This window comes from Polistes canadensis, unplaced genomic scaffold, assembly GCF_001313835.1.
Source record: "Polistes canadensis isolate GaletaPanama2010 unplaced genomic scaffold, ASM131383v1 scaffold_22, whole genome shotgun sequence".
NCBI lineage: Eukaryota > Metazoa > Arthropoda > Insecta > Hymenoptera > Vespidae > Polistes > Polistes canadensis.
The window spans coordinates 1,078,843-1,101,816 of NW_014569569.1; the positions used below are offsets into that span (position 1 = coordinate 1,078,843).

The 22,974-nt window shown below is 31.0% G+C and overlaps 1 protein-coding gene across 4 annotated transcripts; it reads left to right on the plus strand.

Moving 5' to 3' along the window:
• Positions 1-4,959: 4,959 nt before the first annotated feature.
• LOC106794073 (protein dimmed-like) lies at positions 4,960-22,552 on the plus strand. Of its 4 annotated transcripts, none has more exons than XM_014761490.1 (5): positions 4,960-5,320; positions 13,900-14,066; positions 15,312-15,500; positions 15,679-15,815; positions 22,105-22,552. In XM_014761490.1, the coding sequence occupies exons 1-5, from the start codon at positions 5,074-5,076 to the stop codon at positions 22,259-22,261; spliced, it is 897 nt and encodes a 298-aa protein (XP_014616976.1). In that variant the 5' UTR covers positions 4,960-5,073; the 3' UTR covers positions 22,262-22,552. The 4 variants fall into 4 exon arrangements, with proteins under 4 accessions (XP_014616976.1, XP_014616977.1, XP_014616978.1 ...); XM_014761491.1 differs by lacking the exon at positions 4,960-5,320 and adding an exon at positions 9,103-9,279; XM_014761492.1 differs by lacking the exon at positions 4,960-5,320 and adding an exon at positions 9,103-9,279 and having other exon boundaries at positions 13,903-14,066.
• Positions 22,553-22,974: the final 422 nt, after the last annotated feature.

The following is a 22,974-nucleotide window of genomic DNA, read 5'->3' on the forward strand; positions in this document are numbered from 1 at the left end:
GGATTCTATCTTTAGGAATATATATGCGGCTAATTGTGTGTCATAACTGAAAAGTTATATCTTGCTGTACGAGACGCGAATATTTTTGCTTGATATTTAAAAAGAATAACGAATACAACAATAATTGTATCACTTTCTGGTTTAGATATATACGTAAGTGATTTAGAGTATAAATATCATAATATTGGACAATTAATTGATCACATTTTATAATTTCTATTTATTTTATCTGTATATTAAACAAATTTTTAATTCATATCTTAAATCAATATAATCACAATATTGATAATATGATAAAATAATAATGTATAATATATACATTGCATCGATATGCAACTCTAATGCAACCCTGCTCTCATATTATAAATTCTCATGAAATAAATATAAGTGACATTTGTGTAATAATACACAAATTTATTTTATTGTACATTGTCCATAGCAACCACAGTACTGGCTAGTAATCTAGAAAAGACTACTTTTTTCTGCATACTTCTCTTACAAATATATTATTTGTTATATAAACTATGATATGATTTATTTACCTCTATACGTAGGTGAAGGAAAAAAATAGAATTAATAAAAAAAATATTATAGGTATAGCATATAAATACAGATACGAGATAGGCGCGGAACGTAGGGTAAATGATCACTTACGGAAATATTAGAAATTATAGCCTTAGAAGTCGGGTTTGTTTGACGCATACTTTTTAACATTCACCTGCTGCATATTAATCGTTGGACGAGATTAACCCCTTGCGTAGGCGTTCTACATGACTCGTTCTCATATGTCCGAAGTGGCCGTTTATGCTTGTCTTACATTGCTACTTACAGGAGCAAACTGCAAACTGGTTATTCCGATCATAAAGATTAATTAAAAAAAAAAAGTACAAGAGTAGTAAAGTTGACATTTTTTTTTTTTCTATCTTTTTCTAACGTAACAGATAAAAGCAAGGTGGATATATTAACTTTTTCAACGTTCAAATTAATAGCACTTTGCGCAATAGAATTGTGCGCCTCGTTACTCGCTTACACCGTGACTTTAATGTTACCTTTGATTTTTTTTTTAAAATAATACTCGGATGTATCCATGAGCAATAAAACGACAAGTAATTTATTCTATTATGTTGCTAATTAATTTTATATTTTTTATTCAAATTATTATTAACAATTATTGAGAAAACGTCACGGATTTAAAAGACATTTCTTAATACTGGTTAAACTTTGATAAGAGTTAGTTAATCAACGTCATAAAAATAAGTCAGTAAAATACGAGTTTCGAATCGGTGCTTGGTTTCCCGAAGTTCATAGAAAAATATAAATATACTCACAGAGAGGTAAGATATTATCTCATTGTTAGATATATAGTTAGCTTATCAGCACGCGATAATGATGCTTCTTCCTTCCTCCTGTTCAATTCATTTGCTCGAGATAGGATAAAGTATGGGAACGTTGAAATTTTTGTAACTCGCGTACCTATCGCTAACAGTTAACTTTCTTAGTCGCCTTCACGCACTGATTATTTTCAGTAAAAAGCCTAAGATATCTAGAGAAAGATAGCAAGAAAGAGGAAAAAGACTCTCGACTTCGGGTAAATGATCTCGCCTATCACATGCACACGTGTGTTTGATAGTGAGGGAACAACAACAAAAAAAAAACATTTATTTGCATAAAATAATATATTAGTGTTACTTTAAGATTATAATATATTGATAATGATATATAATATTATATTATTTAAATAATGTTAATAATTTTTATTATGAATATTGACGAATTAATAAAAATACAGATAACCAAATAAAAAAATATATTGACCTAATAGGATTGTAACTCATCGTAACTATAATAAATATAATGCAATCGTTTGAATGTAACACTGATAGCTAATAGAAAAGAAAATAATTAGTGCAAGTGGTATTTTTACAATGAATAAAAAAAAATCACATAGCGACTACTTCCGTTTGATATATTTGTCATTACGTATGCAAGATCGTATGAATTTAAATTCCTCCACTTGGCTTACTGCCGTTAAGCGAATTAACGTCATTGGTAATACTTGAAAAAAATCTTTGTTTATTTTTTCGCGTAATAACGTGTTTCATACATAGGTAAGTACTATATATATATATATATATACAATAGGTCTAAGTATCTCGTTAATTTTTTTTCTAAAAATCGATGAAAATTATATTTCTTGTTGCTACGTTAGTGAGAATGTAGGATTTGAAAAGAACATACTTTATTTTTTATTTCACACCGGTAAGCAAAATATACGTACTCGGTTTTCTTATCTCTAAACATATACCATAATTGAGCAAAACAGTTGACTTTTTTCGAGTCTGCATCTCATTTTGAAAAGTAAAAGGAGATAAACGTTATTGTTTACAGTCGAAACAGAACAGCTAATTGTCTAGAAGAAGTTTGACGCGAAAAGGATTTCCTACAATGTCAAAGTTATGCAAAGTTTGTGGGACCGATAAGATGCATTTGCTCGTGCTGTCTAGAGTGTGAACAGGGACGTATCATTTGTAAAGTGTATACATGTAAATATATATGTTACGTTACGATAAAATCAAAATATTCTTTGCTTTTAAATTTCAATTTGTATTTTATAGGGGTATATCTATATAATTATATATTTTCTAATTTAATATATTCATATAAATTTACGTATGAAAGAAATAAGGTATATCAAATAAATACTTGTGTATTAAAATTTATTAATTTATATTTAAATACGCGATGAAATATTGAAATTGAAATAAAAATTTAGCATTATAAGTACTTATCGTCGCAAATCGATTCTTTTGACAATGATTTTTTGTTCCTTTTAATATACGACAAGTTAATACGTAATCGCGTACACCCAAACGACGTATCTGTGTCACGTGTCTCGATATAATAGCAAGCAACGATTGCTATCGAATCAATGGGAGAATTATGTAGATACGCAACGTATGGCCCGCAAACGGGTAATTAAATATACGTAACAGTTGTCTCCCGAATGTCCATATGATCTAGTCAACCATAAAACGTGCTTAACGCGTCGACAGATATTACGGGAATTTACACGGTCATTGCACATACGGTATAGAAAAATTCTTTGCAACAGGTGTATCTGTAATTTTTGATATCGCGTCGAGGTGTAAGAGCTTTTTTCTTTTTTTCTTCTTTTTTCTTTTTTTTTTTCAATATCTCCTCTATCTTTTCTTTTTATTTTTATCTTTTCCCCTCTACTTTTTTTCTAATTTCATTGCATTTTATATATGCAATTACATCTAATATAATATATTAATTTAAGATATATACGATAAAGGTTAACGACACGCGCGATTAAATTTCAAATTTACATCTAGCATTACTATATTGTAACCATCGGCTTTCCATTTCGCATAGACCGCGTTTAAGGACGTCCGATGTGGTGGATCAGTTTTAACGTGGTTTTTCTGTGGTCAGATATAACACGATAACCGCGACTACCATTGTTGCTTGCACAACGAACCAAGAGACCAAACTTCGTACACACGTCGTTAGCCATCTTTAAAAACACCTTTCGATTTGACATAGTAACAAGAGGCATACAGGGTCTGTGTATCTATTTGATGAGATTAAAATTTTGTCTTTTTTTTTTTACAAATGAAAAGAAATTACATTGTTTAACAATTTCTAACAACAATAAGGACGAGAATATTAGTAATCTAATTAATTACTAATGACAAATAATTATACGATTGAATTATATCGATGAAAATATTTGATTACTCTAGTGAATAAAATTTGGCTTAAATATACGATGATAATTGCGACTATTTTTCTTGTTTACATAACAAGGCAAAAAATCAAATTCCGTATAGACGTCGTTGACCATCTTAAAAGTTGTTTTTTCGTGCTGATGTAGTAACACCAGGTAGCAGACATAGTTTAAAGGATCCTTTTTATTACACGATCCGTTAGTTTTACGACTGGTGTATCCTAAACTCTAGCTCTAGCCTGCAAATACCGTAAAATTCGTGAATCATTCTTAGGAAACTCGCCAACATGATTTCAGCTAGAAATTTATTTGTGGATGTCATCAAACTTTCGTTACGATTAAATAGAATCTAATTGTAAATGTCATCTTTAAATTAGAATCTCATCGCAATAATTTATCATTAGTAATTAATTTTCACTTAAATATTTTTGTGACAATAAAAGAAAAAAATAAAAAAAGAAAAAAAGAAAAGGAAACCTACCGACAAAGAACAAACGACGAAAATTTCCAAATACAACAATAATCTATATCTACAATCAGGCATACCACAAAACTGTCCGATATTGAAAAGACCCATTGGTCAAAGTGAAAGTTAGCGAGTTTCTCATTTTTTTTTATTGTTTTGTTTGTTCATTTATATTTTATGTTGTTTTTTTTTTCAACAATTTCAAGCACCCCAATCTCTTCCTCGTGATACATACAAGAACAAAAATTGAGAACAATAAAAAAAGCTCTTATTTAGATATGAAAAAGGGAAGAAGATGTATAAATAATGATGAAGAGGGGTTAAGGTAAAAGCTCGAAAAGATCGGACACAAGAGTGACCAAGCAGGTGAAACGGTTCGAAACGGGTCCGAAGCGAGTTTGGAGAGTTGTTTCAAAGCCGGAGGTGAAAAGCAGCATCGAGCAACAGCGTTAACAGGGAGAACTGGTTTCGGTAAAGCCTATATGCCAGCCAGGCCGGTAGTATAGTAGTTATATGAGTGTTAGTGGTGTGGTGGGGGTCAAGCGATCTGTTTCGACGTTACTGAGAGTGGTGACGGAGGTTTGTAGCGGAGGTGGAGGTGGTGGAGGAGGTGGTGGAGGTGGCGTCGGCGGCAAGAAAAGGAAAGAAGTGGGGGTTGACGGCTCGGCAGAAACAAGCGATCCTTTACAGTTATAGTCAGTCCGGATCGGGCGCTCGGTTAGCTGCGATTATTCGTAGCGCTTGTTTTTTTTTTTTTTTACAATTAAATATCTCGTAGTGTCGAATACAAAACTTCGCGAAGGCAGGTGTACATAATATATATATTATATATATATATATATATATATATATATGTATGTATAATAATAATACGTGGCCGTGTGCAGATAGTATAACAGTGAACAGTGTCGGCGCATATCTATCTAGTTGTTTTTTCCTTTGTTTTTCCTTCCTTCCTTCCTACCTTCCTACCTTCCTACCTTCCTTCCTTTCTTCCTCTTATACTGGTTATTACTTTTTCGTGATTATTTTCCTCATTTATACTACGTTCCAGTGGCAGAAACTCTGGGAAAAGGAAATAGTAGTATCCAGCACGATTAACGGTACGACGCCAAGTTTTAACTAACGTTAGAAATGAAAACGCGTGTGTTATCTTATATTTTATTCTTCTTCTTCTTCTTCTTTATTTTCTTCTCTTTATTATTATCTCTTTTCTATTTAATTTGTCTACGTACTTTTTCTACATTTGTATTCCTTCAACTTGGCGAGATAACAAGGAACAAGAGTTTTGACGTTTCGATCTATGACGAGACTTTTAGGGATATGCTCGGAATCTCTGTTTATACGAATATATATATAATAGTATAAAAATGATTTGGTGATAGACGACTTATCTTGTACTTACATTTCGATGTATCTTAGAAAGAGAAAGAAAGAAATAAAGAGATAATTAATTTCGCAAAACGACTTTTAAATCGGCAGCTGCAGGATAGGTCTCTCTGATAAAGTATGTACGCGCGTTGTCGATATAATTAGAACGAGGATTTAAATATGTAGAAGAGAAAGAGATAGAAGTGGAGCAGAGAAGAGTGAAAGAGGAAAAAGAGGAAAAAGAAGAAGAAGAAGAAGAAGAAGAAGATGAGGAGGTGATGGTGATGGTGGTGGTGGAGGAGGAGGAGGAGGAACAGAAACGAGTTGTCCGAATACTTCGCATCAAATTATTCGGCTCGCGTATCATTATTTAAATTTATTCCTTAGCATTATCCGCGTTCGCACGGAAACTTCGAACAGAGACATTTTCGTGATTGTTGTTGTCGTTGCGCGACTTATATTGTAATAAAAAGAAAAGGAATATAAAAAAGGATTAAATGAAATAAAGAAAAGAAAAGAAAAGAAAAGAAAGCAAGCAAGTTAGGGAAAAAATATAAAAATACTATTTCGCGTGTAACTCGAGCGAAATTGTTACCTTCTTCGGCTACCGAGAGCGAAAGTAAAAGTACTACTACACATCGATGGTGCTTATTTAACTCACAACTTTGTTCGTTCCTTCGTTTGTTCGTTCCTTACTTCGTTCATTCGTTAGTTAGTCTAGCCGACATTTAAAGTGCACTTTCTAACGCAGTAGTTCGCGGTTTCATCGGCGGGGATCCTTTTTCGAGCGGACAACAAGTTCGATACAAATGAAAAATTAACCGAGAACCGTCTCGTGAGTCTTACCAACGAAAGCAACGTAAGAATAGAGAGGAAGGGGAATAGAAAAATAGAAAAAAGAAAGAAAGAGATGATACCTACTTACATAGAAGTTTTCGAGATTAACAAAACCGATATGACTAAAAGTCGTAGACAACGCACTCGTGAAAGTAACTTACTTCCACTGTGAAAGAACGATCTACCGGTTTCTTTTGATTATATGAAAGTACGTGTACGCAAGGGAGAACGACCGATCGAGAATGATTTCCATTTATGATACAACGCGTGTTCTCTCCTACACCCGTGACCACGAAGTTCATATTTTTAATAATCGCATATTATCGATAGCAACATTTCACTGAAAATATTTTCTATTTTATATATTCTCTCTCTCTTTCTATCTAATGATCTTTATATACCAATAAGGAAAGTCACGACTAAATAATATTTCTATTCATATAAACAGAGTGAGTGTGCAATAAAGAAAGAAAGAGAGAGAGAAAGAAAAAGAAAGATAAAGAAAAGGTACTAACATATACTTAGATAAGATTTAATATTGTTAGAAATACTCGGGCCTAGCTCTATCGTTCTTATGCGGATATGACCTCGTAACACTACTCTTAGAAGACGATCGGACTGAAAATGGGAAATGGAAAATACAAACGATGATAACAGTGACGTTAATGCCCCGCGGTCGTCGTATGTTCACGAACGTACGTTCGCTCAAACGCCTTGAATTCCCCGCTTTACGTATTTCTTTCACCTTCTCCTCCTCCTCCTCCTCCTCCTCCTCCTCCTCCACCTTCTAATCGTCATCATTATTTTCTTCCTCTTCTTCTTCTTCTTCGTCCGTGTCTTCTTCTTCTTCTTCATTATCAATATTATTCTGTCTTTCTCATTCGTCATCGTTATTCATTTAACTTGTCTTTCCTCGTTCAATTACCACACATGGTTCGTTCGTCAACAGGCGTCTTATCTGCTTTACACCTGGACAAGCAAACCGATAAAACTATCGATGATATATTTTTTCGATTGGTTTCGTTTAATTAAATAACTTACTTGCTATCCTAAGCAGCTAGCTTGTGCAGTCTCGTCAATTTAAAATTCCTTCGAAGAAGATGTGTTCTATTTTGAAAGAAATGCAGCATGAAATCGTCAAAAAGCACACCGGCACTCACCGATCTCTGTCGGATTGCGAAGGCCGTACTCTAGAGACGGAGGCGTCTCGGGGAAAAAAAAAATTAACGAGTGAAAGGAGAAAGGAAGAGAATCTCGTTCTCGAGCTCCTCGAGTACTCTCTACCATCTTTCTCTTTCTCTTATCTCTCTTTCATTTTTTTTTCTTTCTTTCTTTCTTTTTATCTTTCTTTTTCAAATTAAATATTATACGTTATTACTTTCCTTCATACTTGACTTATATAAATATTACAATATTTTATTTATTATTTAAACACCAATACCCCAAATTTATTATTATCCATGTTTAATCGTAAAAAATAAATGTTATTTCTTTTAATGATTGATTACGATATAAATAATTATATATAGATAAACTGTCAATAGATTTAATATTAATTATTCTTCGAATCATGTGCTCAAACTTTTAACGCACGTGTTTTGTTCACATCAAATGATATTATTTTAATGTTTTCTTGTAATCAAACGAATTGAAAATAATTTTCTCACGAAAAACTTCTATAGCATACAAGTAAAAAGTCCTAATAGATTCGATCGAATTTCTATTAAATTCATTGTCGATCGAGACGATTTTCCTCCACGTGTTTATATATCATTTTATCTCGAAATTAACATCCTTCCTTCTCACGTCGACTTGACATAAGTTATATAAGAACAACACCGACAATTATTTTCATAATAGGCAACAGGTCGAACGCGAGTTTCCGATGCAGTTTAAAAAACGTTGCCCGACCAGTTACAATAAAATGAAGAAAGTCCTTCGTTATATTCTCCAAGTGAAATTCCGTTAGGAATGTTAAAAAAAAATTCACTTCGGTGTATAATTTAACGATCAAACTCGACGAAGAATATAATTTAATCCTCGTTCTATCCTCTATTTTTTAATTTTTTGTTTTTTTTATTTTGTCTTCATTTTTTTCCTTTCTTTCTTTCTTTCATTGCTTCTTTTTTTTTTTTCTTCAGCATAGATTAACATTTATCCGACAAATTTTTCTATAAGACCAAACATTTTGTATTTTACATATAAATAGCATTTCAAAAACTTCTTTTAATTTCTTAACAGGTGTCTACTAAATTTATATTCGTTTTATGGAAGTTTCTTCGATCAATCGATCTAATCAAAAAGATTTGCGCGATATAAATTTAACTTGTCAAAAATACTTTATATATTAAATGGGGGATAGATTAAAAATTGAATAACGGTATACTCTTGTATTGTAATAAAGAAATTCTTTCTTATCAATATCGAATAATCTGGCACGTGTTGTAGAAATGGAATAGCCACGTCGTACGAATGTCGGTGCAGCATTGACACATTACAAAGAATTCGGAAATGCGGGGAAACTTCTTTCATTCGAAGAATGATGACAAAAATTAACGAACATTTCCTGAACTGAGAACAAAAGAGAAAAAAAAGAAGAAGAGGAAAGAAAATTCTATTGAAAAAAATAAATCACTCCGCTGGAAGAAGATTTCTTTTGAAAAAGGAAATTGAAAGAGATTTTGTGTGGAGAAAAAAAAAGAAAGAGGAGGAAGAAGAAGAAGAAGAAGAGGGAGAAGAAAAATCGATGAATCTTCTGAAATATCAAAACTTGTAGATACGCGAATGACTCATGGACGTGACAGAAAAGTGGAAATAAAGCATTTAACATTGTGGAAATAAGTCAACTGCTAAGGTAATTATTTATTTCTCACATAATATAATTAATTGTTCATTATTTTCATTTTGTGTTTAAAATTATGAATAACTAAAGGATCATTTGAATAACCTCTTTCATTTTAATTATAATATATTTCTTTGAATGTAATTAATTATCAACTAAAAAAAAAAAACATAAGAAAAACAATTAAAGATATAAGATAAGATTTACTTAGTCGAGAATAAGGAGGTTAATATTTGTAAAATGTAAAAAAAGAAATCGTTGAAAATTATATTCGAGAGAGTCTTTATAACATTGTACAGGAATAAGCAGTACTTTGTATTTTGTATTTCGGTCCAATTAATTATGACACTTAACACTCTTACGCGTTTCGTTAATTAGAGGATTATACTTTGAGCGGAACGTTGGCATGAAATTTAATTGAACAAACGTTCCTCTTATGCCTGGATAGTGTAGATAGTGTCTATATAAGAGTTGCACGTTAAAAGCAGGAAACCACAATTTTGAGATAAGTCTTTTAGCGATCGAAATCTCTTGCTTTTTGTTTTATTCTTTCTACTTTTTCTAATTTCATAAGAGATTACTTCGAATCGTATATTTAAAAAAAAAAAGTCGAGACATATTAGCGAGTCCGGATTATTTGTAGATTTTTTTTCAACGCTCGATTGTATTTCACAAATAAATAGTTTCAAAATATAATAATATAAATAAAATATACAAACTTAAAAGACGTACGATGATAATTTCATTCGTGTTTTCGTCTCTGAAAAGATCTTGACGTTTGCATTCCCTTGTAGTAATGTGCATGAAAAGTATTCACGTGCGTAGGACGAGACGCGACGAGAAGCGAAATACGCAAAGACCGATAACGTTTGGGAAAGGACGCCGACTGCATTCCACCCGAATGAATTCACTGACCGGATCTATACGGACGTGAGTACGATCTCGTTGAGTACCGGAGGACCGCGTGTATCCTGTTTACCTTTTATCATTTATCTATTCTTCTTTTTTTTTCTTTTTTTTTTTTCCTTTTTTACATTTATTTTCAAGGAAATAATCCTCGTGCTGATTTAAAAACGATAATCAAAAATTTATTCTCTTAAGATCATAATATTTATAGTACCGGAAAATCTTCTCGATTTTTATTTCTTTATTTTTTTCATACTAAAGCTTCACAAATAAATAAGTAAGAATATTTAATCGATGTCGCAGTGATCGCCTTTATTGTTTTTTAATTGTCAACTAAAACTCCGACGACCCGTAAAAATATTCATGAATAGTGAGATCATTTGTTTTAGAAAAAATATATGTGAAAAATATTGATCAAACGAATGGAAAGTGCATTAAATGAATTCAATATTAAAATGAAAAAAAAAAAAAAACAAAAAAAGTACGAAAATGGAAATGGGGGTTTGAAAATAGAAAAAGAAAAGCTTTCAGATGTTACTAATGTATTATAATATTATATGTATTTATATGCGTATCATATTTATATTCAATTTTATAAAATAGAGCAGCAACCTAGCTAAATGTAAATAGGTAATGGTGTATAAATTTGAGGTCAACCGTGAATCATTTAAAATGAAAGTTAAACAGACATATGAAAAGATTTCCTATGATTCTTCTTCTTCTTCTCTCACTATTTGTGTCTGTGGAAAGACAGTAGGCGGACGTGGTGTGTAAAAAGACGACAAGCACAGGCATATTTGTCTCGACAATGCGTTATCTTACAATCGTACGGCATAGTCTATGAGGCGACCTTAATAATAGTGCGACACATTTAAAAGCCGTTTCGTTGGAGGAGCCGAAAATACCTTTCTCCTCTTATATTAGTTAGTTAGCTGACGGATCCCAGCGAATCGAGGCTTCCACTCACAACAGTCAGTTGAAAGTCTCATACCATTTTTCTATGAACAGCTGACATGAACCGAAAAATCATCTACTTGGAAACCAGTTAAAAACTAGGATGATTCGATCGTACTTGCATTTCCTTTCTCGATTAACTCGCGACCATCTTTCTTTTTGCTAATTTTCTCATTTTTAAATAATTGCCATTTTTAATATTTTCAATTATTAATGATCGATATTTATATGATAAAATATTAGAGCACAACTGTTAATAATTATTACTTACCTTCCACAAAAAAAATATTTATTTGTATTGACCATTTTTGTTTTATATAAAATCTTGATCAAAGATTCTTATAAATGTTTATTAAATAAATAGAAGTTCATATTTTATATTTATTATATAGATATGTATTTATTATTAATGTCGACCAATTAACTAACGTTATCACAATGATGAATCTCGAGAAATCTAAAGAGGTTATTAATCAGTCATTAATAACCCATAATTATCGAGTAATCCAACCTTTACAGATATCCTATACAACAGGAGATTGCAAGAAAGTCGCGGTGAGATCGTACGTAAATTGCGATTATGACACATATTCTAGACTTGCTCTGAGAAAATAAAAAAACAACGTTCTGATAATGGATAGAAATATAATCCACTTTCGAGAACCGGTTAGTTAAGAATTAATATAAAGTTTGTGAACTCCAAATCCGTGTAGTAATATTGATTCAAACCGGTTTCAAATTGTTCAATTTTTGTATATAACGTTGATTATTAGATTGTTCCAAAAAATTAAAAAGATTATTGAACTCTAGTAGAGTAAAATAATATGGTGGCAATCTAATATCTTAGTAAATATTTTATTCACAATTTGACATTTTAATCGAATATATTATAAATGTGATCGATTATTTATTCATATAGATTTTATTAATCAAAAAAAAAAAGCGGTGAAAAATGAATAAAAAAAATTCTTAATTTACGCGAGAAAAATATACGGGTTATCCCCCCAAGCTCTCTTTATCTGTTTTACTATTTTCCTCGGCTCGTGAGCAAAACAGTCTTTGATCGTCTCGAGAAACGATTTATAGTACATACAATAAGATTTTCAGGGAGATCCCCGCAACAATTTATCTCTCGTTTCATCAAAACGTTTTCACTCCTACGTTTGTTACTTACAAGTATGTACTATATATCAAACGACGAAGTATATATAAGTAAGTAAGTAAGTAAGTAAGTAAGTACAATAGTTCTTATTTCGTTTCGAGCGTACAATTTCCTTTTCACTCTCTTTTATATATTTTTTACAATTTTCTAATAAGAACTTTGACAGTAAATATCTCCTTATCACAAAGTGCACTTCATACAATCGATATTCTTTGAATTATCCAGGAAGACGTCAAGATTAATAATATATATATATATATAAAGATCGATATCTCGATTCGAAGTATAATATATTATCTTTTTTTCTTTTTACATTATTATAAACATTCGTCATTGTTTTTTATAATATACAAAAATCAATATCTCGATCGGAAGTACGATATAATTTTTTGTATGCAATTCTTAATATAAGATCAAAATGAGATCATAGAAAAATCATTCTAACAACGCGCGCATCGTGAACTTATAATTAAGTCAGTTGTAAAAAGCGTAAAATATAGTTACCGGATTACATTCGATGACCTCGATATGAAATTGTTGTTTCCCCTCTCCCCTATTTTAGAATAATATTAATAACTTAGACTCGTAAAAAAAAAAAAGAATCATATCCTTGACTATCTTTTACGAGGTACAACAAACAAACCAAATCGTTTTATGGTATCGATAAGCGGACGATTCACGATTGCATTATATCAACAAAAAAAATGTTCAAATTATTCTGAACCAGATTGATAATGATTTTATATATGTATATATATATGTGTGTGTGTGTGTTATATACACAATTATGCTAAAGAATATTTTTATTTCTTTACGAGTGCATTCGACCTCGCAAATAGATACTATCGACGGAATTTATCTTACGAAGCATTTTCTTTGTTACTATAGAAAGTACGATAACCTGTAGGAAACATTATTACCAGAACAACCATATGTGTAACGAGCAAGTAACAATTCCAAGCCTATCTATTATTTCTGTCATTATTTCTAATCATTAATATTCTCGTCATAAGGGGAACCAAACTGTCTTCGCGTATTTGCATTAAAACATTAAGTTGTTTTTCCCGTTAAAATTTTTATTGAAAATCACAAGACGAAAAATTTCATTTCTTTTTTGTTGTTGTTTTTTTTCTTTTTATTTTCTTTTTTTTTCATTATATTTATCGTCCATTAAAACACGTCGACCGACTACCGGCTTTGTTTTAAGAAAGTAATAGAATTGTAAAGGCCGTTTAGATACTTTCATAATCAACCGTGTCCATCTTGCCATTATCGAAGCTATTGACATACTAGAGAAATATTATTGCTACAATATTACACAACGTTTTAGTGGCGTAATAATAAAGCGAACTGTGTAAATTCGTCACGACGAATGTTCTTCCGATAGTAATATGAATTTCCTTATTTTTTTTTCTATTTTTTTTTTTTCTTTTTTATTTCTTTTTCATTTTTTTCTTCATTTTTATCAATGCGTGATACGTATAAACGCGCGAGTAATACACATTAATATTTAAACTCTTATTTTCGAGCTTTAATATATTTCTTTCAAATATCTCTTCGTAGAATTATCGATATCTTTTTTTTTTTGTTCTTCTTCTTGTATTTTTCAGCAGGTGGCTTGTGTCACACGGCTTTTGTCAAGATAATGCGAAGCCTGGAAAGATTGTCTGGTAGCGATCAGGATTGTGGTGATCAGGAGATGTACATCGATTTAGACGACGCTTCCGTTGACTCGCTTACAGGGAAACGAAGTCGCCATCATGTTGTTGGCACCGAGGTATTTTTCTTTTTTTTTTGATATACAAAACTTTTCTGTATCTTTTTCATATTCATTATTATTCATCGACGATAATTCAAGGGATGATTAAAAAAAAAAAAAAAAAACAAAATAATTCATCGTTCGCTGTATTAATTAAAGAAAACACCTCTTCTTTTCATTTTGAAAAATAAATTTATTAATAGCAATCCACAAATTATTTTTACTTCAAATTTGGTGTTTGCAATGAAATTAATTGTAGATGATAAATAATATCTTAATGAATGATCATAAATATTATCGTATATCGATACTTCAATCGAAAAAATATGAAAATTTATTTAAAAACTGTCAAGAGAATAAACGATTTAGACATTCGATTGCTCCTTGGTTAGTAAATAATTTTTTTTTTTATCAGTAAACGCTATATGCAATAGCGTACTGTGACAAATTAAGTCAGATATCACGGCATTCTTAATCTTATCAATTTCGTTTTGAAAATTTGTTCTGCTCGTTCGACGAACATCAGAATGTATTTTAATTCCTCGCTGGCAATCAACCGAATCACGATTTCGAAAGTTATTATAAAAGTAACGTTGTTCGACACAAGTTTATTATAAAAAAAAAAACCAAAAAAACTTTATAGAAATGATACAGCTGAATAATAAAATCATGTCTCTATTTTACTTTCTTCTAAATACTTCGTTCGTTCGTTCGTAAAAAAAAAAATTCGAAAAGAAATGTTCGCTTTGTAAATTTATATTAAAAATTATACTATATCATTGTCGGTGGATTAGAAAACTTTGTATTATGTAACAATTATAATCTAACAATAAATTTAATCATCGATTATCGATGATAGAGCAATTTTTCTTAAATCTTTATTCGAATCTTATCGAACATATGAACGTTATCGATCCGATTGATTGTACCAAGAAGAAGGTGTAATCGAATAACGTTTAGATCAGTGGTTTTATTTTTTCTCTTAATTCATTGTTTTCGAAATAAAAAAGAAAATAAAAAAATAATGTAAGATTGATAGAAATAAAAACCACAGGTATTTGTGAGAAAGTTGAGAAACCGAGGGGGGCCTTGGATAATTAAATGAAATAAAAGCATTTGTTCGGAAAATGGAAGATCCGGGTTCAGAATTTCGGCACAGTCAATCCAACTGAATCAACTTTGTCATGAATCCTAGCAATAATTCAAGGGATAAAAATAGGAATATTGGGGTTTGTTTATTTGTTTCCGATGTAAAAAACCAAGGTGGGAGAAGAGAGTGACAGTAGCGGTAGCGAGAGGAGCCCGAAGCAAGCGAAAAGAAGAAATCGCAGTGGGCCACCAACGACGCGGAGACGGAAGAGCGGAATTTCAGCACGCGAGAGAAACCTCAGAAGGCTCGAGAGTAACGAGAGAGAAAGAATGAGGATGCATTCGCTTAACGACGCGTTCGAGGTAATCCGCCAGTTCGAGCATCTTAAACAAACAAAAAAAAACTTAAAACTCAGTCCTCTACTTACTTCCGTCATCAAATTCACACCAATGTGAAGAGAATAATTTGTTGAAGACAAAATACAAGGAGGAATTATTATGAATATCCTTTATTCAAAACAAAAAATAATTTTTTTCTCAGCAATTACGCGAAGTAATACCGCACGTCAAAATGGAGAGGAAGCTCAGCAAAATAGAAACATTAACGCTGGCTAAAAATTATATTATGGCGTTGACGAACGTTATATGCGAGATGCGTGGCGAGGAACAACCCTACACGTAAGTATTATTAAAAATGTATAATAGCGTATCCCAAAAGTTGCTTTGGAAAGAAAAAAATTAATATTAATTCATTAATGTGTGTGTCAAATTTAGAACTCCTCCAAGTACTGGTAATAAAACCGGTAAATTAATCCAACAATCTCGTCCATTTACAGTGTTGGTAAAAAAAAAATCGTTAACAATTTTGTCAGTTCGGTAAAGCGAACTTTTGATACACCTTGCAATGTTTCTTGTATTTTTTTTTTATTTGATCAATTGAAATAAATTGAAAAATAAGAATAAAAAGTTCTTCTTATCGAATAAGAAGAAAGGAATGAGACTTGAGTATATACATGTGCATGTATAGTAAGATCTCGATTTCCATTCGACGTGCGACCAATACGAAAGTTTCTAACTCACGAAATCGACCTGAAATCCTTTCGTTTCTTCGGCAACGATAATCGACTTTTGCGACGCGCGTCACGATCCTCGTCGTAGTTGTCTTCGTCGTAGTTGTCGTTCGCGAATAGTGTCGACATTATTTCTCTTCGACTTCGCGTTATGCTTCATTGCCATTCCTTTTCTTTTACATATTATATATAATATATTTTCTATTTATTTTCTCTTTCTTACATTTCTTTTTATTCATCCTCCTTTCGCTTTGTTGAGCACCGATTTTAAATGATCTATTATATTTTTTATTATATGATTATCGATTATTATATTATTATTTGTTACATTATATTATATTTTTATCTCTTGAAAATATTCTATTAAATATTATTTCTATTATAAATAATTAAACTTCGTTATATATCAAAATATCATTTGTAAATTTAATGATCGATAATTTTATAAAAAACTTTCCATACATTTAACGTTCTTACATATTATAAGGTATAATAATTGTTATTACATATGCATACGGTTAGATACGTAAGAAGAAGATATATTAAACGTAACGATAAATACATTTAACTGGTCACTTTGTATTTTCTTATGAACAGTTGAAGATTTACAATGTCTATTAAATTATATGATAGTTGGCATATTGACATTAACAAGTTAATTATACAAATGACATTGTATATATATACTTATTTAAAATATACTTGACGGAAGAACAAAAAAGTGATGTTAAATGAATAGAGCGAAAAAATGTTTAAATATGGAACATATTCGCGAAACGATGAAGAAGAAAATTTATAGCACTTGGTGTGTTTGTTAGTGCAGCCACTTACTGTACAAGCTCTTGTCCATCCTACACACCTTCTCATATTTTTTTTTTTTTTCTTATCTTTTTCCCACTGATGAAAGAGAGACACGTGCTTTTATTTTCATCCTCTCCCTCTCTCTCTCTCTCTCTCTTTTTTCTATATCTTCCCATCGTTACATACTCACTTATATACTTACTTAACTTACTTCATCCTTTCTTACTCGATCTGATCTCGTGGAAGAAATGTAGCACATTACTTTTCCTCTTTCTCTCTCTCTTTCGTTCTCTTTCGTTCTCTTTCGTTCTCTTTCGTTCTCTCACGTGCTTTACTACCATCTCTGATCCACGTGAAAATCTTCACAATTTCGTAATCCTCGTTGCGATTCGTCGTAGCTCACTCATGTCAGCAGAATTTCACATCGCAGTATATTATTCGTCTATGTATCGCGCTGATCAAGGTATTTTCAAAAATATTTCAAAAACTTTTCGCTCACCTTTCAAATTGCCATATATTTTCGTCTACTTTGTATTTATTCTCATTGCCTATCATAAATTTTTCTCTTTATTTATCACACTTTTTTTTTTTTATAGTTTCCAATCGTTATTGTAATGTCTTAATCCGCGTTATTTGTAATTGCACGTTTAAACAAATATATATATTCTTCGTATTATTCGTAAAATTTGGATAAAACTTTTCGACGACAAGTTTAGGCTGCTTGTTTGGCTTGCAGAAGTATTAATTTAATTATAAAAAAAAAGATACGTCCGTAAAATTGAAGAGGGGCAAAAAAAAATGAAATAAGAAAAGAAAAAAGTTATGAATTTAATTACAAATTAATTATACTAAATTTCAATTTATATCGATTATAAACATGGTAATACAAATGTTGTTATTTAAATTATAAATATACATATTCATTAGATTTGTATTAATAATAATAATAATAAAAGTCAAATTGAAAATCTCTAATTGTCAGTGCATTTACAATCTCCTTGCACACAGTTAATGTATTGTTTCAATTATAACGTTATGCTTTAAAAATTATAATAATGTAATCAGTTTGTTACTAGTGAAAATAGAAAATGAACAATTTTGATCTAATCTTTGGCGGCTTAAATATTTATTTCTTCATCGATTTTCACCGTTATTTCGTCACATAGTTTTCACGTGTCTTACGAAGAATCAATCGCGTTGTATTCTTTCTCCCAGCAAACGAGAATGCATAAACGATCGACGTGCATGCGTGTCACGACGTTCGTCGATCGTTCATGGAATGATCGAACGCGTGTTGTACTCTTTTTTTTGTTTCTTGCGATTCCTCGAATCGTACGAAATCGTTCGAATATTTCCGCAAACATCAGCATCATACGTCTCATCGTTTTTATTTTCTTGATTATTACGACAGAAAACTCTTCAACAATTTTTCCTGACTTCGTATCGATTATATTTTTTCTTATGTTTCAATTTTAAACAAAATTATATTTACGATTTTGTCAATGATGTGATCAAACATCGAAAAATATAAATGTTCCATATTTTTTTCACAATACACATTTCAATATCTTAATTAGATCGTCATGGTATTTATAACAGTAACAAAGTTGCATCAAGATTGCATACTGATGCAAGGTAATACTATCATTTCTTATTTGAAATACAGAATATTATTTTTAGTACGAGTTGACGAAAAGTTTCATAAAATATTAGAGTCTTATATTTTGTATTTAAAAATTGTATTCCTCCGTCTCTCTCTCTATCTTTCTTTTATGTTAATTCAATGACCGATACCAATCTCAACACGTTCGATAGCGTTTTACACGTTACTCTCGACATAAACTACATTTCTCAAACTTTCGTAAGAAAGTTGCTTCGTGGATGTTACCTTTGCATCGGTATTCCTCTCGATTATTCACATCGTAATTAGGTCAATCGACTGCTCAACCATTCCTTCTTTCTGCTTGCACCGCTATAACGGCAAATCCGTGAACTCAATGTTCGGTTCGGTATTCACCTTCGTGATCTTACCTTCCATATCAATTTCGGTAAGGAGATCGTACGATTGAAAGAAAAAAAGGAAGACAAAAATATGAGTTTTAAAACGTGTAAATGTCACGTCTGTATAGTTAATAAACTCGTTTGAAAAATAGTCGATAACGTTGAACGACTTAGCAAACATGATTTTTCGATAAAATCCATTTATACGATGCACGAGTCGCTTTTCGTTATCTAAGTGTTAGACTAAAACTCGAACGGATATGCTTAACAAAATTTTTTATTATTCGAAATAACACACATACAGACAATAAAATATATTCTTCTTGATAAACGACTAAACAATTTCTTTAGAAGTATGATTGCTTTTTTTCTTTTTCTTTTTTTTCGTAACTTTATTTTCTCTAAAACGTTAGAATAATTTTAATTTTGGTATTAATTACGGTATTAATTATATACTTTTTTTTTTACTTTCGTTCTCTTGGTTCTTTTTTTGGTTTGTTTGTTATCATTTTATTTTACTGATTTTTGAGTTACCAAGTTATATAAATTCATCGATAAGCTACGATACACTTGCACGAAGAACTCTCCTCAATCGCAGCACTCCTATCGACGATATTCACTGACTTTCGAAACTATAAATGCTCATGAATATATATATGTGTATATACATTCGTGTTCATGTCGTATATCTACTCCCGTGTGAACGTTCAATACGGAAAATTGTATGTTTTATTTAATCTGACAACGTTACTAACAACAAGCCAATTTTATTCACGAATTCGAAATTTTAACGTGAAACGTTACATTATATCTGACCTAACTTTTCGTACTCGAATATAACATTAAATTAATGTATCAATTAATAAATAAATAAATAAATAACGAAGGAAAAAAGACAGGATCTATTTAATCGATGACTTTTAACGTGACTTCTAAGTTAATAATAAAGAATAAAAATCGTGAAAGTTGTGCTTTTATAAACGCGAGATCTTTTATTCCCCATTGAAATTTCTACATAAACGTGTTTTCGATAAACTTTGTTATAATATATTATTTCTCATATTTAATACTTTTTATTGACATTAAAAACGGTTAAAGTGGCATTTTATCAAACGACCTTTGCTACTAAAGTAAGTACTTTGTGCGGATATTATCTCATCGTTTGCCAAAATAAAACGACCGGCTTTACTCCGACTATTTCGATTGCGATCTATCGCGAACAAACACGCACACGTATCAAATATTAAATATATATATATATATATTATTAACAATAGAGTTAACTCGAGTTTCGCACAAAAGTAACAGCAACGTGTGTGTTCTTCTGTCAATCTTTCATTTTAAGCCTCTGTAATGTCATATTTAACTTTCAAGTTCCATACTTAAAAGTGTATACGTATATATATCCGTATATTTTTCTTTATATTTATTTTATCAGTAGAAAATTATTTATATATAGCGTTACAAAATTTGATTTTGATGAAAAGTAAGAAAATTATAATCTCGGTTTAAATCGAAACGAGTTATGTCAGTTGCAACAAATGTAATACATACTTAATGTACGTTTTATGCAGATCATGACATGATTTATTATGACACCAGGGTCAAGAATGGAAAAACGCAGGCGCCCGTATTTTTTACCAAAGGGTTGACACGCTCTGTTCGATTTATTTATCGGAAATCCTTCTTTCCTTTTTGTTTTTTTTTGTTCCCTTATCACAACTAGACGCGATAACGTGTCATGTTTGTATAATTCAAACTTCAAAAATATATATAATACAATAGTAATCGGACTATAATTTAGAATGTGTAATCTTTCCGAGACAAATTTTTTAATTGATTACCGTTACGTAACGGGCGTGATTACATCACTTTTAATTAGCAAATTACTCGCGGTAGAGTAAATAAATTCAAAGAAGAACATAGTGGCACGTTGTGTGATTTCTTTTTTTTAGTTCTTTTTTTTTTTGCTACCAATTAATATCACCCACACACACACACACACACGGACATAATTAACATATATTTTTCTACAAACAGGTAACAAGCAAAAAAAAATTACCAAATTTATTATTCAAGTCGAAACGTTTATTTCGTTAAGTGAATTCCTTGATAAAGTCCACGGATTCAAAAATATAAATTAGTACGTATATTAAAGTGCATGGAACTCATAAGGTTTATTCGAGTTTATTCGATTTCGATTATTAATGGTAAGGCCGCACGAGGCCAAGATCGAGTCTCTGAAATTTGAAAGTGTCATCGGTGATAAATTATGATATCTCGATTTATCGACGAACATTCGACCGATACACAAACTTTGGTAAAAATAAGTCTCGTCGAAAAAAATTCTGTTATTAAAAACAACCAAAAGATTAGCTTATTAACAAGCTTATTCGTGAAATTTTTAATACGAATTGTTTCAAGTTGAAAAAAAAAAGAAAAAAGTGATTATGCATGTAAATCCAAGTAATTTTCATATTACACGATCTTCAGGTTTCAATAATATTTTATTTTATGCGAATTTGTGTTATACGATTGAAAAAGAACAAGTTAAAAAAAAAACAGGATAAAAGATTTACAAAATTACAAATACTATATTATTTTTCTTTTACAATTTTTCTTCTATAATTGTTATCTTTTATTAAAAAAAAAAAAAAAAGAAAAAAAAGAAATACGTTTATTAAAACGATGATTGAATCGATCGAATATATTTTTTCGTATCTACGCGTATTTGTCTGTACCAAATAATGAATAAAAATCAATTTAAAAAATTCCGAGTAAAAATTTCACTTTAATACGAAATAACGGAATTAAAATAATTCTTCAAAACTTTCACTTGCGGCCCATGTTGTACAGGGATTTCCCTGATTCTCAAACGTTGTTGAAACGAAACTGTCCCGGGTATTTCCCACAATATTCTAGCTATATATATTGTAGAATGTTATGATGTTACATGTGGGTTACCAGTAACTTACTACACGCATATAAAAATAATATCCATTAAAAATACTTTTTTTTTCCTTTTCATTTAGAATTAGTAATCGAAATATAAAATACGTTAATCTAAGAATATGTATATTTTTATTTATTTGTAGATTCGTTGACGGTGAGTGTGGGTCTAACAGCGGGGACAGTACAGGTCAGTTAGAACTTAGCAGTGGTGAACAACTCGAAGAGGCATCTCCAGCGTCTATACTTGAGACAAACAACAATAGTTTACTACACGAAGATTTAGAACGCAGGATACCTTAGCCGTTTTAGCTTTGAAAAGCTAAGGGTCGCTTTTGCTTCTTCAACAATAAGACCCCTGGTATTCGGTGAAGAATTTATTTTCTATAAAACTGTCGGCAGCAAATATCGAGATTTGCAGAACAGGAAGCGATACCTCGCAGGAAAGTTTAACCAAAAACCCAGAGAAACGAAGGACGATGATGATGAGGAGGAGAAATGAATAAGTAGGTGATCAAATAAAATGGAAGATGTGAGAAACGATCTTCTTTAGACTCGTATGCACGGATAAAAGTGAACAGAGAACGAGAGAGAGGCAGAAAGAGAGAGAAATAAAGACGACACCACGAAAACGTGTATATATATATATATGTATATATATATACGCACATATATACGTACACAGTACAGGTGTGGTTACTGCCTTTGCGAATCAATTCGTTCCAATCTCTCTTTCATGAAGTGAGAACCCGTATTTCCTGTACGTAATATTATTAACACATTTTTTGTTCCTGATAATTCATTTCTCTCTTTGTAATGCTTGAAATAACGTTGAATAACGTTAGTAGGGTCGTCCCCCGTTTGATATTATATTTAATTAATGAAAATAAAAATGAAAAGAGATTTACAAAAAAAAAAAAAAAAATATCGTGGTAAAATTCGAGAACTAATTGTATATGTAGATATGTGAGTATATATATATACAGGGGGTTTCAAATTTTCCCACCAAATATATT